A 16,744-nucleotide genomic window follows, 5' to 3' on the forward strand; every position below is an offset into this window, starting at 1 on the left:
GTGATAACGGTGACCAGTCTGGCAAAATTAAGGGTTGCGAAAATTAAGGCTTGCAAATTAAATGATTCTGAAATGATATACCATTTTTTAGTTGTTTTAAGGTGACATTTAAAAATGTCATCCGTGACACATTTTTCGCTTGTTATTCCACGCCGCCAAAACATTCTCAGTCACGTAAAACATTAGGTGAGAAATCTTGCAAAAACACATCTCAGCGGCGTGAAACATCAAACGCAAAAACCGCCGCATTTCACACGCATGCAGTCACTGATATTTAAATCTCTCTGAGAAAAAACAAAACTTTTGGTGACGTCGTTCTTAGCAACGGCTTGATTTACACAGACTTGTACCGTTTCCAGGCACCCGGCGTCAAAGAAAAGCGCCTTCTCCCCCTTGTTCGGAAAAATAAAAACTGGACAAGACATCTGTCTAATACATTCATATGCTTGTCCAATCAGGCAAGTAAAGCGCGCATATATAAAAAAATAATGCCAGAATTGGCCAGAAAAGCCTTTAGCTACAGGGGTATCTGGAATCTAGTATGTCACCATGGTAACCAAATTGTTAAGTTCATATTGTGAAACACAACTAGCAGAGAATGACTGCAAAGAATCAGAGAGTTCCGGTACAAATTGGTAGAGATATCACTTTCTCCATATTTGATCAGAATTTGGTTGAGTCTATGACGTCATTACTTTGCTAGAGCCGCCTTGATACTGACCTCAGCGCCGCCTTTGATACTGTGGACCATGACATTCTTATACATAGACTTCAGTCACTGCTCGGCGTACGCGGGTCAGCTCTTCAATGGTTTCGATCCTATTTGAGAGGTCGATCGCAGCAGGTTACAATTAATGGTGCTCTATCTAAAAAGTTTGGCCTAGAATGTGGGATGCCTCAGGGTTCATGCCTTGGTCTCCTGCTTTTTACCATCTATGCTAGCAAACTTTTCAGTATTATTAAATCTCACCTGCCGTCTGCACACTCGTACGCAGATGATACTCAATTATACTTGTCGTTTCCCCCATCAGAGAGTACGTGTGAAGCTGAGGCGCTAGATGCTATGGAGAAATGCATCGCTGATGTTCGTTCATGGATGATTAATGTTAAGTTGATGTTGAACGATAAAAAAGACTGAGTTCTTGGTGATCGGCACGAGCAAGCAGCTATCTAAAGTGTCTGTTAGCAGTATTAGGGTTGGCGATGTTGATGTAATTCCCATATATTCGGCGAAAAATCTGGGCTCCTGGTTCGACTCGCACATGGATATGGCAACGCATATAACAAAGACCTGTGGTAGTGCATTCTTTTATCTGTATAATATCCGACACATACGGAAATACCTCACTTGTGAATGTACTGAGAAACTGATTCATGCATTTATAACCAGTAGGTTAGACTATTGCAACAGTCTACTCTATGGAGTTCCCGACCATCACATGAAAAAACTCCAACGTGCATGAATGTCAGTGCGCGATTGATCTTCCGCGCACCTAAACACTGTCATATTACGCCGCTCCTTAAACAACTTCACTGGTTGCCTATCCGCCTACGTATCGAGTTTAAAATCCTTTTGATCACCTTTAAAGTACTCCAGGGCTCAGCCCCTAAATATCTCATCGATTTAATTTCTGTTTTACCGCCATCCCGCTATGATTTACGGCGAAATAACAAGGGAATTCTTCTGAGCACCCCAAAGCGTTTCACAAAAGCTACCATGGGGGATCGATCCTTCCTGGCGGCAGCGCCACGGCTTTGGAACAGTTTTCCCATAAGCATTAGATCTACATGTACTAAAAGTGATTTTAAACAGAAACTTAAGACATTTTTATTTAGTAAGGCATTTTGTTAGTTTATATTAAGATTTTTTTTCTTATAGCTAATTGTAAATAGTGTAGGTTTCGTTTTTAATTTTCTAAAGATTGTAAATAGGTTCTTATTTTTGTATCTATTGTAATGTTTGTATTGCGCATTTGATTATTTTATAGAAAATGCGCAATATAAATATTAAATATTATTATTATTATTATTATTATTATTATTATTATTAGAGAAAAGAGATATAGGAAAACAGTAAACAGCATTTTTCTTCTCATTTAGAGTACTTGTTAAATATAAAGCACTTGTTGTTGTTGCACTAGAGAAGATACAAATTTCATACTAGTAGCACTTTAATATGTTCTTCATGTTCCTCTCTCTATTTGAGAGGATACGAGAAATACATCAAGCACACCAAAATATCCAACTAAAAAAGGAATTTTAATGTTGTGTTCTGTGTGCATGTCGTAGAAAATGACGAGAATTTAACCAATAACTGATCTCGTAAACCTGTTTGTTACAGGGTTGTTAGTAAGCATAGTTTCCTTTCCAGTCTCTTTGTGGGAGGTGCTGTGGCCTGATAGTTGGACTCTGGACTCCGGATCGAGCGATCTGGGTTCGAGTCCTAGCGTCATTGCGTTGTGTTCTTGAGCAAGACACTTTACTCTCAGAGTGCTTCTCTCCAACCTGGTGTAAAATGGGGTACCAGTGAATAAAATGCTGGATGGAACCCTGCGATGAACAAGCATCTCATCCAGAGGGGGTAGAAATACTCCTAGTCTCTTAATTCTACGAAAACCAGTATAAACCTCTTCAAAATCGGATACATTAACTTCTCGCCTTTGTATCGCTAACGGATTCAATGAATGACAAGAACTCAAATTGAGCAAAATAATAGAACTCACTGGTGTGAACTCACCCATCTGTATGCAGGTAAAACTATATGGAAGATTTGAAATGCAATTCAGGTCATGTTGAACACGGCAGGGTACAGCGGTCATTACTGGGGCAGCGTGACCTTAGTCGAGGTCCACATTACATCATCACAACTAGCCTGTCTGAAAAACATGGCTAACGGACGGGAAGAGACTTTTATGATAAACCGATGAATATCAGCGCTAAAGGTAAGGTCAATGTTGAAATTGAACAATATGTTCTCTTATAAACTGAACAATAACAACCTACAGTTAATTAATTGTGTTATTTTGTTATTGAATATAACTCTGTCGTCATTCTGACCAGGCACATTTTGCTTAATAATATAACCTGGGAAAATTATTTGTTTTGTCTGGTTAGTAAGTTACTGTTTTATTTTAGCGACATGCATTATCGCATGGAAACTATATAAGCGATATAATTTCACTATAAGACAAATTAGATTATCATTGAGTTAAACCATAAGTGTTTGAGATAACAAAATCTGAGATATTCAAATTTGCATTTTAGCAGCAGTCACTTGCACATGACACAGAAATTTTAAATTAAATTGCCTTCCTCTAGTGATTTTTATTTTATCTTAATGATACTGAAGTAAGGAAAATATTGTTAGGATAACAGGTGATGTTTTTACAGCGAGACGAATCTTGTGTTAAACACCTGCCGATTCCATACATGGATGGCTTTGACTGTCGTTGTTATATTATTTTCAGTTTACTTTTTAAGTTCGTTGTGTTTTATTTTTTAGTTCATTGTGTTAAAACTGCGTTAACTGTTCTCTTTCTGTAGATTTGTACATTTCTGGATAATAAACGACAAATGTGACCACAAGGCCAGGCGCAACGGACAACGCAGACATGAGAATATTGTCGCTCTTCTTAATTCTTTATTTGCCAACAATCTGTGCTTCCCATTCAGGTTAGAGAAGAAATAATGCATGCTCGGTCCTTTCGATGAATCTCGCTAACCGTCCTTACTGATTATCGCGCATAATTGCAATCGCCTTTATTAATTACACTAATTGATTGCATAATTGTCCTGTAGCTTATGCCGCTTTTTGTGTCAATAAATCATCGACAAAATAATAAGCAGCATATGAAATTTTCGTTTTCCAAACTGTTAAACCAATAAGTATTCTGCCTTAATCAAAATTAATTTGGGAGATGACTCCAACTCACAAAAAGGAACTAAAGCCCCAAACAATACACATATAGGTAAACAGAAAATTTTCGAAAATTTAAGTTGGCCCTGAACCCACAATACAGAATTTTTAAAAACTTTGCCAAAAGGTTGTATCTTAACATGCCGATCATTATTCCATCATAAAAAATGGGGGTCACCGAGCTTGTTTTTGAGTTATAAGCACTTTAAGCGAAAATTATGGGTATTTTTAACATATTTTACTGTTGCTATGGTTACAAGTAACGTATTGAAAATGGCCACAACTTGTTCAGCTGTGATTAGAATTTTTTTGGGTATTTTAATTGCTGCAGTAACTGTAAAGTATCTGTAGTACTGACTCGTCAAAGTATTAGTGCTAGAAAGTGCTGAAAACCGTTATGAGCCTACTTAAATGAAACTGTTTCAAACCCAAAATCATTCTTTCTTAGGGAAAGCCAAACCAAAGGAAAACGATGATAAAAGGGACTTCCTCGCCGATGCTATGCGGGAGATGGAATCTGGTGGAAAAGCGTCAAATCTTGCATCTTCTGTAAGACGAGTTCCAAACGTTATCAAAGTGTTCATGAGACCGGAAGTTCCTCCAACTCGTCGCCACCACCGTGGACATCGCCATCGACATCTAGGCGGCCTTGCCTCTGTTTTGAAATTAGCTGAGGGATTTAGCAAGCTACCTATTCAGCGCAATGGAAGTCACAAAAACAAAACAGCGCAGCTATTTAATACACAAAATACATTAAAGGAAACAGTTAAATTTCTTGAAAGAGTCAATACCCAGCTCGAAAATATGTCAAAACATCACGAGAAGTCAAATAAACAAAAACTGACAAAACCCGCGGTTAAGTCTGCCAACATTTCCTTAAAAGGTGACGACGAAGTCATGGTGACGGATTCGTTTCCATTATTTCCAGAATTGAGAAGCATCGTTGAGCATGGGAAGCCATTTAATCCGGATTTAACGAGAGCAGCGTTTGCGAGAGCCAAGCAAATTGTCTGGGATAGCGTTGGACAGGACACGACCACCACAGCGGACATTGGTCACCTTAATAACACTAAATTGACCAATGCTGTAGCTCTACTTGAAATGGCTGTACGGGAAGCTGAGAAAATGGAAAGAAATAAGACTAAAGTTGTCGATCAACAAACAAATACCAACAACATGGTCCCTAGAACCCCTGAAACTAGTATCAAAGCTAATCAATCAAAAAACGATGCCACGCAATTAAAGATCCTAAAAGATCTCCTATTAGAGGAACTGAAACAAGCAAACTACACTCAAGATAAAGCTGGCATTCTCATCAGCGATATTCCATTTCAGAAATTAAGAAATAAAGAGCAAAGCAACTTTATGAAAATAAATTCCCCCGCAGCAGGTAATTCTTCTGTGGAGTCAAAAGTAAACCTCGGCAAATCAAAACCAGTCGGTGAAACTCAGGCTCTTCTGGAAAACTACACTTCGTTCATAACTAACATATTGAAGGCTGCCCATCTTAGTGTTTTAAAGAACTTGACCGAAGATTCAACAAGCCCACGAAAAAATAGTACCATAAACGTAAACCAAAACAGCCAATCCCAGACTCAGCAACCAAATACTCTGAAACAAAGTGCGCAACATATTTCTCTTGAGCAATCAAATGCAGCACAACACGTGAATCCAATAAAAGAGCAGCAAAAGGAGAAACAGTTATCCTTTTCTAATGCAGCACAGGAACAAAAACAACAGCAGCAAAAACAACATCTTCAGCCAATCATTTTGTCCAAAGAACGTCTTGCTGCGAGAAAAGCTTTTGGTACAGCTCAAAAGTTGGTTAAGGCATTCTTAGCACGGCAAGAACTCTATAAAGCAGAGACAGAGTTCTTCAACAAAATTCATGAGATGTTAAATAAAACCAAAAACCCCTTGACTGCAGGTCAAGCAAGCGACGCAAAAGAGTCAAAGATCACCAGTCAGCCCACAGTTGCTAGTCCAATTCAATCTCCACTTAGTCAATCGACGATAAATACTGCAAGCAGCCCATCCACTGGTGAAGAAGACAATAAGAAACAAACTTCGGAATCCCAGAAAAAGTTTGAAGAGGCAGCTCATCTTGAGGAAAAAGTGGCTGCTCAGCAGGATGAGATGTACGACGCATTAATGGGACATACAATTGGTACTGTTAAGGGTGGGGGTGATGGGGCATTTGATGAAGAAGCAGCCATTCGCGAAACTCCAGAACAAACTGGAGTAGATGACTCTTATAACACGGAAGACTATGGCGATTTCAAGGACAGCGACGAAGAAGCAGAGAAAAAGTTCTATCACGACCAAAGTCAAGGTGATTTTGAGACCAAAGCAATGGGGGAGAGTTCCTTAAGCCTTCGAAGCAGAATCAGCTCAATGAGCTCAGAACGATCTGGAAGTACAGAGTCTAGTGGAATCAGCATAATGCCGTCTCAAGAAGACAAAATGATTAACAATAGGAACTTGTCCACCGTTGAAACAAGCGGAGATAGCTCTGGTGATCATCGCATATGGGAGTAGCACTCAAAATTACACTTAAAACCAATTTCACTTGCAGCTCCCCGGAAAACCCTTCGGAAGGTTACCAAACCTCTAAGCCAAAATCACTTTACACAACAAAAAAGAAGGAAGGTTGATAACAAAAAATAAATATTGGACACACTGTACCACCGGTCAAGGAGAACTGAAAACAAGATTTTGAATTTATTTATAGGTGCATGTGTTATACGAGGAAAACGTGCCCTTTATATCAACGACAATCTTAGGTGGCTTTTTGGAGGAATTACAGCTGAGATGAGAATAGCCATGAATGGCCATAAACAGAAGCTAAAAATATGCGTTGTTGTGATCACAGATATTGTAAAAACCAACTTGAACTTATAATCCAAGTATAGAAATGAGCAATGATTATCGTTGGCTGACAGAAACTCTTAGTGGAAGAACAATCCACGTTTTTCCTGAATTAATCAAAATGCTTAGCAAACGGTAAATAACTTTAATAATTTTACTTCTTTCAAAACGCCCAGTAGACGTCAATATAACTCTGGTGTTTACAGTCGTGTAACTTTGAGATAAGTAAAAAAAACTGAAAGGTGCACATGCATGACACTTGAGATTGAACAGCTAAACATTCAGTCCGCCAAACATAAGATGTAAATGCTTATATTTATTTTTATAACCTATAATAAAACCGACGAAAGTCCATTAATCCGACTAAAATTAATCCGTAGACAGATGATTTGTAATATAAAGACAACAATAAACGTTCTTCTGCTATATAATGTGTTTTGTTTTAGTCGACTTTTCGTTGATCTAAGTCAGTTTTTTTAGCATAACGCTAAGTTGTTAAGGTTCGTGAACATGCTGGTCTATTGCCACTGGTTATGTGCAGTTTTTCAAGCAAGAAGCGACTAGGAATACTGCTACTCCACCTGTTTAGGATGTTAGGATATCCACCTTCATCCTTCCTCCACATCCAGTTGATAGCTCAAAACAAGCCCCGATATAAGGTGTCTCGCGTCCAAAACACGGAAGACGCACCCCAGCTGGTCCGGAATGTCTCCTGTTATTATTCCGGTTAAAGTCCCCTTATCCTTTTAGCCCTCCCTCCTTTCTACATCGATGGACGATTCTCGGTTTGTTACAGAATTGGTATAATGCAGACTTTTACAAAAATGAAAATATTCAGAGTGTAAAACTTGATACACCACGGAAGGCCGTTTGTGATGCATTCCAAGGTATAATATTTTCCAAGTATGTTCCAAAGTTAGCGACTGTTGGAGCATTAACATAACATTAAAAAGCAGTCTTATAAACATAAACGGAATTATATCTAAGGATTGGCAGTGTAACTGTTTGGCACAGCAAGCCGTCAGTGGACCTCTGACATTTGCGTAGTCATAGTGGTAGTCATTAAAAAACGTTCCACCACGGAATTGACACGACAACGCCTACTGTGCAGCCTGTGTAAACGTCGTAGACAAAAGAAGGTTTTTTAAAGTTCTTATAGCTCCGTCGCAATTTTAGGTAAGTTCTTTGAGGCGTCAAATTTACATTTAGCGGATCACTTGACTCAGATCGGCAGGTTCTAGTTGTGCGACCCAATTGAATTAATGCCTGGCTTTAATGACCTCAAAAACACTTTGAGGGGTCAATGCTGTTTTTCACCTGGCGCTGGAGACCATAACGACCTTTAACCCTCTATTCTGGTAGTGTTTAATTTGTGTTAAAGGTAAATTATAGTTAAACTTTCTCTCACGCCTACTTTGGTGATGTTCCTTAGGTCTTGACTAGATGCAAGTTTCGCTTTTTTAATCCATAATATCCTGTAGTGTCCCTAGCGACGTAAGTAAAACATTTTGGACTGTTTATGTAAATATTTAATTGGTAAATAACTACAATTTTATGATCTGGGTTACAAAAATATTTTATTCTTACATCAGCAGCCGAGATTTGATCTCTTGTGACTTGGGCGCAGATTTCTTTGACCAATATCGTCAACAGTACCTCAGCCTGCGGTAAGTTTTATAAAAACGTGTATTTTTGAGATAATCCCGTTTACCACTGCGCTTGTAGTTTATAATGACTTTCCATTAGATAATTGTTTTGATATGGTAGCATTTTGAGCGTCTGTGGTGATAATAATCTCTTGCAAGAATTAAATCAAGTTTCGTTGACACTGAAGAAAGGTATATTCCTTGTAACAGTGCGAGGACAAACGCGAGAAATTGAGATATTATTCTTAGTCTTGTGAACGCTAAAAAAAAACATTGAAACACGTCAACAAAAGCAATTCCGCAAGCGTAGGTAAACCTGTAAAAACATAAACATTGCAAGGGAAATGACCATATTACGGCAAAGACCGAAAATAAATTTACTTATTCCCCGATGGTAAAAATCTGAAGTGTTATTTATTTTACGATTCAAAATATATTCTTGTATTCAAGATGTATTCTTGTTTTCAATATTTCTAGATATACTCTTCGGCTTAATGGTTGCTTCGCTTATTCTTTTCATATCTAAGTCCCATTTTTATATGTTATTGACGTGATCTTTAGTAGTATAATGGAAACATTATTGAGAGGTTTTTAGTAAGGCACGTTGTTCTTTTCTTTTACTAGCCTTACTAGCAGATGCGAGGAATTGAAGAATGGCAAGAAAACGTCCAATGCTCCTTTCGCTGATTTTAGCAGTCATCTTGTTTACAGGTGAAAAACCGGTACCAGTTATTTTGAAAACAAAAGTATTGGTGCGTTAAAGGACGCAGCAGGTGTTCTTTATCGCCTGAAGACTAAGAAACAGTTTCTTCTTAAAGTGAGCGATTAAAATACGCTACGACCCATAGGGGACGGGGGCGAGGGGTACACAAGGAAAACCTAAAGGGTGTACGCAAATAAAACCGTTGTTTAACACCCCAAAAGATACCAATATGGCGAATACCGTAGAATTCCGGTTATAAGCCCTGGGCTTATACAACTTCGTAAGGGTTTTTGGGTGGGCTTATAAGCGGAGGGGCTTATATTCGAGAGGGCTTATAAGCGGAAGGAAAAAAACGTTTCGAAACGAGCCTCGGGAGTGTTGATCAAAATACGTTTTTAAGTTAAAAACTCACAAAAAAGCAACATTTAGCCCTGTTCAGTACTGTCATCCGGTAGATGGGGGCTTATATCCGGGGGGGCTTATAACCGGATGTATTTTTTTGTTTCCAGGTTGATGGGCCTATAACCGGGGGGGCTTATAAGCGGGGGGGGGCTTATAACCGGAATTTTACGGTATCACATTCTGCTTGCTAAACATGGTTAAGTCCCTAAACATACCTTTGAATGCATAACGACATAAAAAGGCACTTCTACTGAGGAAAATCACGTCCCTAAAAACTAGTTTAACTGCCTCCCAAAAAAACGTTTTTATTTCATACCCCCAAAATCCATCGCACTTCCCGTCACTTTTATCCTTAAGCCAGGGGAACAAAATCCGTTAAGTCCAGTTTAAGCAGCATTCGAGTAGTCGCGTTTTATTCTAGATGCTTTAAGACGTTCTATAAACCATACTTCTTTTTTAATTGCAGACATTTCTTGTGGCAGACCATCAAAAGGTATTTATATTTGTAGAGTTACAATAAGAAACAAAATTTCTATGTTTTCCGGCAGCATGCTTCCCCAATAACGTCAACATAATTATTGTTTAATCTCACAGCCTACCAAAAAGATAAAACGGGCTAAGTAATTATGGCTAAGCATCCTTTACTTTTCTGAAGTTAAGACCCTTTTTCATAAAAGTATATAATATATTACTTCAGTCCACCTAAGATGCTTTCATATCCGAGGCCTTCACACTGACACAGAGTGTTGCTCTCCTGATGGATGAAGGCGATATTGCCGTTAAATGAAAAGTTTCCTAGTAGATGTACAGTTTTGTGCGGGAAGATCCGCCGAAACACATTATTAGGAACACAAATCTCCCTTTGAATCGTCAGCTTGTCTTATATATTTATCAAGCTGCAACAAATGTGAATAAATCAATAGATGTAAATAAATGTAAAACCCTTCAAAGCATTTATATCAATAGCATTTTAACTCTTTTCACGCTGTAGTCTACTTGCCTAATTGTATTTGACGCTGAACGCATTTGCGTTTGTGGCCACATCATGCACTGATCAAGATACATTGGTCTTCAAAACGGATGATAACAATTTCGTCAAATAGGACCATTTTATCGTGACATATTTATTATTATTCAGAAAGGGGGATTCAAAAGCACTGAAAATAAACCTGATTTTATTATATTATTTTAGTGCCAAGTTAAGTTCATAATAAACCAAACGTTTCGGGCTTAGCCCTTTAGCACTGATGAAGGGCTGAGCCCGAAACGTTTGGTTTATTATAAACTTAACTTGGCACTTTAAATAACGTTTTTGCCACGCAGCGAACAAAGATTTATTCTTTCAATTGAAGAGCATGCCTGTCCAAGCAACAACGCTTTCCATTCGTATTCATTTATCTGATCCTATATTATTTTATGTCTTTATTTCAATTTTTAGGTTGCGCTAATCAAGTTCGCAGTTTGTCCGGTAAATCTCATCAGAAAAGCAGTGATTCTCATATCCCACATCCCGATGATGCTGAAAGAGTTTTAAAGAAGTCATCCCTACAAGACGACTGTGTCGAGGACGAAGCAAACAACGCCCCTGTCCTCAAAGACAAAAGTAAAATCAAAAGTCTTCAGACAAGCATTCATAAAAACTTGTTAAGACTCTTTCATAAGCTCAAAACCGCAAAGCCTGGTAGTGTGAGTCCTGACAGAAAGGAATTTACTAATTTTGCTTCGCAGTTGAACCAAGGTAGTAAGTTGGATAGCAGCAACAATGCAGGAGTGTCAACAGGCGTCCCACTTAGCAAAGTTAGAGATGGAATTAAGAATGCCAGCCAATTTCAAGACTTGAATACTACATCGACACTCAAAGCAATCGACAAATTAGTAAGCGCAGTTCTACCAAATACAACAAGTGGAAATATCTCATCCAGTCATGACACACATCTCGAGGATTCTGAGGGTGGAAGTGGTTCTGGCGTAGATCCTAAAGCATTTGACAAAGGCAAAACAGATCCTTATGCGGCTATTGCTGCTGGACCAGACCACCCTAAACTTCCCCCTGATTTGAAGATTTCTCCGGGTGGAGCCGAGGGAGAAGCACCTCCAGTTGTGCCAGTTGGAATGTCAGACGATGGCAAGAGTGGCCCGGGAAGTGATGCAGAGCCGCATCCTCAGAGCCCAGATGGTGAGGTCTACTTTCTTCTATTTTCTTACTTAACCACAACCCGTGTCTAAGAGCTAATCTACAAACAACCAACCTATTACTGAGAAAAGTCGTATATTGTTCGATTGCAGTAGCGATAAAGATAAATACATTGCCAATTCTACGAACCACAATGAGTGTTCTTTTCAAGTGTTCTTATCGCAATGATTACAGATAACATTTTTTTTCCATAGAACCCAGTGAAGCGCCAAGTCAAGAAGCAGGTACATATTTCTTAGCAAAATTGAGTCTTGAGGTTTTATGTTAATTTGTTTAAAAGCTATAGGTGTTACATTTAAAATTTGGTCTCCTCTCATTATTTTAGACAAAGACGATTCTGAAGAGCCAGACAACCCGATGGTGAAGCAAATGCAACAGCAAGCTATGTCAGTGATACAAGAACAAATGCAAAACCAATTCAAGGCTGCTATGTCGGCTGCCAAAGGAATGCCAGGCATGGGAGCAATGGGTGGAATGGGGGGAATGGGTGGAATGGGAGGAATGGGTGGTATGGGAGGCATGGGAAGTATGGGAGGAATGGGTGGCATGCAAAGTATGGGAGGAATGGGAGGAGGGATGGACAGCATGGGTGGCATGGGCGGTATGGGCGGCATGGATAGTATGGGTGGAATGGGAGGTATGGGCGGAATGGCTGGGTTCGGAGGGATGGGAGACATGGGGATGGCAGGAATGTATGGCAACCGCATGGCAGACATGGGCGAGATGGAAAACTTTGGCAACAATGCGTATGAACGAGACACTCTCAGGAGCAACGATGATTACTTTCATGGAGTAAACCCTTATTTCACGAGAGGATTTGGAGGAGAACTAAGGGAGCCTATGGGGCCAATGGCTCCTATGATCGACGAATCTGCAGTTGGACGAGATAAAGTTCCATTAGGATACGAAGATCGGGAGCGGATGCCTTATTTCCGTCCTTTTCACAGACCTCGCTACTTTGACAACGAGCAGGACTTTGATGATGAGGGTTTTGACGACGATGATGATGAGCCATATTTAGTTCCCGCCCGTGAACGTGCTGCCTTCGAAGAACACTTCAACGAAGGCCCAGAGAACGAAATGGACGACGGCTATGATGCTACTTATGACAGAAAAACAAAAATAGCAAAAATTGAAAAGCCTCACAAGAAAGATAAAGTGAAACACAACGGCCACAAGATAGGCAAAGGAAACAAAAGACAGTCATCTGTGGCATCAAAGAAAGACGTGACTGAAAAGCGAGGAAAAACATCAGGTAAACAACATGAAAGGAAGCGCTGAGGGCCTCCGTATTACCTGCATGAGACACTTCATTATTTTTACCCAGAGATTGGGCGGAGGTCTTAATTAGGTACGAGGAAAAGACTGTGTTAATTAAAAACTGCTAAACATTTGTTATTTCGAACATGCTTTTTGAGGACAGCTAGCCGACAGGAAAAACTATTTTATTGAAGGTTATGTTTTATTCCTTTTGGAGTATTCGAGATTGTCTTCTCTTCTCTTCCTAAAGACCACGGTTGCCTCTCCTGAACAAAAAATTGAGGAGAGTTTTTGTATGTGACGTCACCAACAAATAAAACGAGTGCTAGACTGTGTCAGGTTTTAAACACAAGTTTTCAATATTAAACATTTTTCTAATTCTTAAGGTTTGCCATTGAGTTAATAGCAGATTCTGCTTAATATGAAACCAAAAGAGATACTGCAATAAAAACCCTTTAAATTTTTCAAAAAAAATTGTTTATTGTAACAAAAATGTACGAGAAGGCATCAGGAAAGAATGATACATAGCAATTATTCCACGAAACGGTACTGTACATGAGCTTATAGCTGACGAGGCGATTTAGGGTCAAATCGGCGTTACGTTCATGTACGGCGAGATTGAGTGGAACAATTGGTTATTGCATACTAGTTTATGACATCTTCAGGTGTTTCATATTTAACAATCAGACTGCGAGCTTGAGGTTTCTAACACCTAAAAGTTAGCAAAAGGGGGAAGGTCTGATTCACCTACTGATATTAAAGTCAATACAATTATTAATTACCATAACCCAGTGGCCGTTCTATTTAGCATAGAATATCGATGAAACGTTATTAACTGATATGTTGATGGTTTTGCTTAATACGTTTCAGTTTTAATGCCGGCCACAATGTATCGCACGCACAAACAGCCTACTATTGATTGTTGACAGATTGCGCGGTTTTCAATAGTCGGTCATTGGGTTGATTATATTTAATAATAATATCACATGCGTACTTCAGATTTGAAAACAGCATGTTGATTAGTTCAGTGGCTATTACCAATGGATAAAATAGCCATTATTACATGGCAACCAAACAGTTATACCATAATTTCTGGCCTAAAATGCTTAAGATCGATACCTAGGGGTGCAGAATTGTCCATAGAACAGTATGAATTATGAATAACTTATTACCCTAGCGCATATTTGGCTATTTCAATCTCGGAATTAAGATAGCTTGATAGCGGATTTTGGCGATTTGTAGTAGTGCTATTTTCATAAACCCCCATTTCGTGACCAACCAGCGCGAAAAACGTAAATAAGGAGAAAAAAATCGGCTACGTTTACTCGAGTTTCGAGTTGCCATTCTACACCCCTACATATCTGTGACACAAATTGGCGGGCTAAAGTCACTTTAAGTAGTAATTTCATATCATTATAATCTCGTAGGTGTGAGCACTGATGCAGCAACTCCCGAGATGTTTTACAATTCTGCAATGAATTCTGCAATGAAACAAATGCAACAGCAGGCGATGGCGGGAATTGAAAAACAGATGCAAAACCAATTTACCAGTGCTTGGAAAAACGCTAATGGCGGAACGGGAGGAAGACCAAATATGGGAGGAGGTGGAGGAGGTATGGGAGGAAGAATGGTAGGAATGGGCGGTATGGCTGCTATGAATGGAATGGGTGGGATGGGAGGCATGGGAGGCATGGGAGGCATGGGAGGCATGTCTGGCACGAACAAGATGGGAGGGATGGGTCAAATGCAGGATATGCCGCAAAATACGGGACCAATGCAATCTATGCCTGGTGGTATGGAAGGTATGGGACCGATGCATGACATGCCGGAAGGCATGGGGGGATTGGGACCAATGCAGAACATGCCGGAGGGCTTAGGTGGTATGGGACCAATGCATGACATGCCAGGGGGCTTAGGCGATATGGGCGGCATTGGAAATATGGATGGAGCTGGAGGTTTTGCTGGAATGGGAGGTATGCCGAATATGGAAGGAATGAACAATGGGATGAATGGATTAGAAGGAATGGGAGGTATTAATGGGTTCGCCGGGATGAGTAATCCTGGTATGACAAGTATGGGTGATGCACCTAATGGCTTATTTAGAAGAGAGTTTGAAAGCAAAACTAGCAGAAAGGACAAACACCACTACCAGAAAAATAAAATAACAAAGCCCAAGAAAAGCTCAAAGAAGGTTAAAGATAAATCGCTTTGACTACATTGAATCACACCAATTAAAACAGTTAAAAACCAGGACACTTGCTCATTGCACATAGGCATAAAAAGACATAATAAACCCTAAAGTCTTTTTGCATTTCAGATATATTTTTTAATCTTTAGCCGTGAATCCGTCATAGTCTAGGTATTTGACCAGTTATACTGTAGCTAAAATATATTATTCACAATCGAAGGAATATTTGGTGATAAATTGCAAATCATAATCGGTACTTGAATAATCAGGGCGATAAGACGATGTTGACATTGTTAATTAATGTTAATTGGCAGTCTTGAACACGGGTGTTGAGAGGGATGTCATTAAGAATGCCATGCGTTTGAATGTAAATCTATAATAAAATTAATTCACTTTTAGAACTGTTTTTACTCTTAAGTTATTAAAAGAATGAAAGCACTCGAAAACAGATCATTTAACCTGCAACTGAATCATTTCTTTTTCCATCGGGTAAGAATGTACACAAAGAAATAGATATGGCTATTTTTGAAAGCTTCCGTAGACCTGTACGTTTATCAATAGACCATATCGGTATTCTCGGTATTAAAATGGAACTAGCTTGCTCATGCCGGAGAATATCATTAAAAACAGCTTCAAGTCATTTGCATTTGAAAAGATTACCGGCTTTAGCCTCCATTGCAAGCTAGTTCCATTCCAATACCGAGAATATGAATAAGGCCTATTATGATAGTTTCTGTAGCCAAATTTGCAATTAGCGAACCAGAAGCTTAGCCTACTCTCCTGATATCCTGCGATATCAAGTAACTGCTCCAATAGGCCGGATTTTCTTTGGCCGAATTTAGTTACGGTAAATTCCTAATCGACCCTTTTTTAGTTAAGACTTGTTTGGTTTCAGCATGGTGTGTCGCGCCCTTCAATAAGTTAAAAGAAAGCGTTGATAAATGAGACATTGTTCTATAGGTACGCGCGATGTCATCATTACCCTGAACTTACTAAAAAAAAAAACTAAAAAGCCCGAGCCAGTGGTTTTCATCATTATTACCACCATCTATCTCTTACATATTTCTCGTGTTCCTATTCCCTTTCGTCTTCGTCGTCGTCGTCTTGTTCTTCTTCTTCTTCTTCTTCTTCTTCTTCTTCTTCTTCTTCTTCTTCTTCTTCTTCTTCTTCGTATATTTAGTATCTATCTTAGTGTAGTTCTCTAATGCCGTTTTGTACCAGTGAATCACACGGTAATTATATAACAGAAGATGTCTGAAGCACTCTTCCTGGTTCTAGATTTAAAATCTTTTCCTGTGTTTTTTAAACTGACCGCGTTATTGTTTAACGAATTTATATTTGTAACGTCAATGCGTAATCAAAAATCAAATCATGATAGGTGACGAAATTCAAAAATCGTAAACTAGGGGGTATTATCTTAATGTACCACGAAATTCACTAAGGTAGCAACTCCAAAAACCAAAAGGGGCCCCACCTAACTTCCAAAAAAAGGGGTTAAAAAAGCAGCTAGGCTTGAACAGATTTTAAACATTTTTTATCAAACGAAATTGGTCCCCTTCTATTTGAA

General features: G+C 39.1%; 2 protein-coding genes across 3 annotated transcripts; both read left to right on the forward strand.

The window, feature by feature from the left end:
• The first annotated feature begins 2,802 nt into the window (after window positions 1-2,802).
• On the forward strand, window positions 2,803-7,462 carry LOC144660402 (uncharacterized). Its single transcript, XM_078521016.1, has 3 exons — window positions 2,803-2,942; window positions 3,544-3,672; window positions 4,365-7,462. The coding sequence occupies exons 2-3, from the start codon at window positions 3,612-3,614 to the stop codon at window positions 6,452-6,454; spliced, it is 2,151 nt and encodes a 716-aa protein (XP_078377142.1). The 5' UTR covers window positions 2,803-2,942; window positions 3,544-3,611; the 3' UTR covers window positions 6,455-7,462.
• A 743-nt stretch (window positions 7,463-8,205) lies between these two features.
• On the forward strand, window positions 8,206-15,578 carry LOC144661448 (uncharacterized). Of its 2 annotated transcripts, none has more exons than XM_078522222.1 (8): window positions 8,206-8,278; window positions 8,377-8,451; window positions 9,055-9,141; window positions 10,002-10,028; window positions 10,974-11,711; window positions 11,924-11,953; window positions 12,055-12,984; window positions 14,417-15,578. In XM_078522222.1, exons 3-8 carry the CDS (start codon window positions 9,084-9,086, stop codon window positions 15,199-15,201), a joined length of 2,568 nt encoding a protein of 855 aa, XP_078378348.1. In that variant the 5' UTR covers window positions 8,206-8,278; window positions 8,377-8,451; window positions 9,055-9,083; the 3' UTR covers window positions 15,202-15,578. The 2 variants fall into 2 exon arrangements, with proteins under 2 accessions (XP_078378348.1, XP_078378349.1); XM_078522223.1 differs by having other exon boundaries at window positions 8,259-8,278; window positions 8,380-8,451.
• Window positions 15,579-16,744: the final 1,166 nt, after the last annotated feature.

The sequence above is a fragment of the Oculina patagonica genome, chromosome 7, assembly GCF_052425735.1.
Source record: "Oculina patagonica isolate OP01 chromosome 7, crgOcupat, whole genome shotgun sequence".
Classification (NCBI taxonomy): Eukaryota; Metazoa; Cnidaria; class Anthozoa; order Scleractinia; family Oculinidae; genus Oculina; species Oculina patagonica.

Coding starts and splice junctions, on each gene's coding strand:
- LOC144660402 (XM_078521016.1), top strand. CDS start 3,612: ATGAGAATATTGTCGCTCTTCTTAATTCTTTATTTGCCAACAATCTGT. Junction 3,673..4,364: donor AATCTGTGCTTCCCATTCAG/GTTAGAGAAGAA, acceptor ATTCTTTCTTAG/GGAAAGCCAAACCAAAGGAA.
- LOC144661448 (XM_078522222.1), top strand. CDS start 9,084: ATGGCAAGAAAACGTCCAATGCTCCTTTCGCTGATTTTAGCAGTCATC. Junction 10,029..10,973: donor TTGTGGCAGACCATCAAAAG/GTATTTATATTT, acceptor TTCAATTTTTAG/GTTGCGCTAATCAAGTTCGC. Junction 12,985..14,416: donor AAAGCGAGGAAAAACATCAG/GTAAACAACATG, acceptor ATAATCTCGTAG/GTGTGAGCACTGATGCAGCA.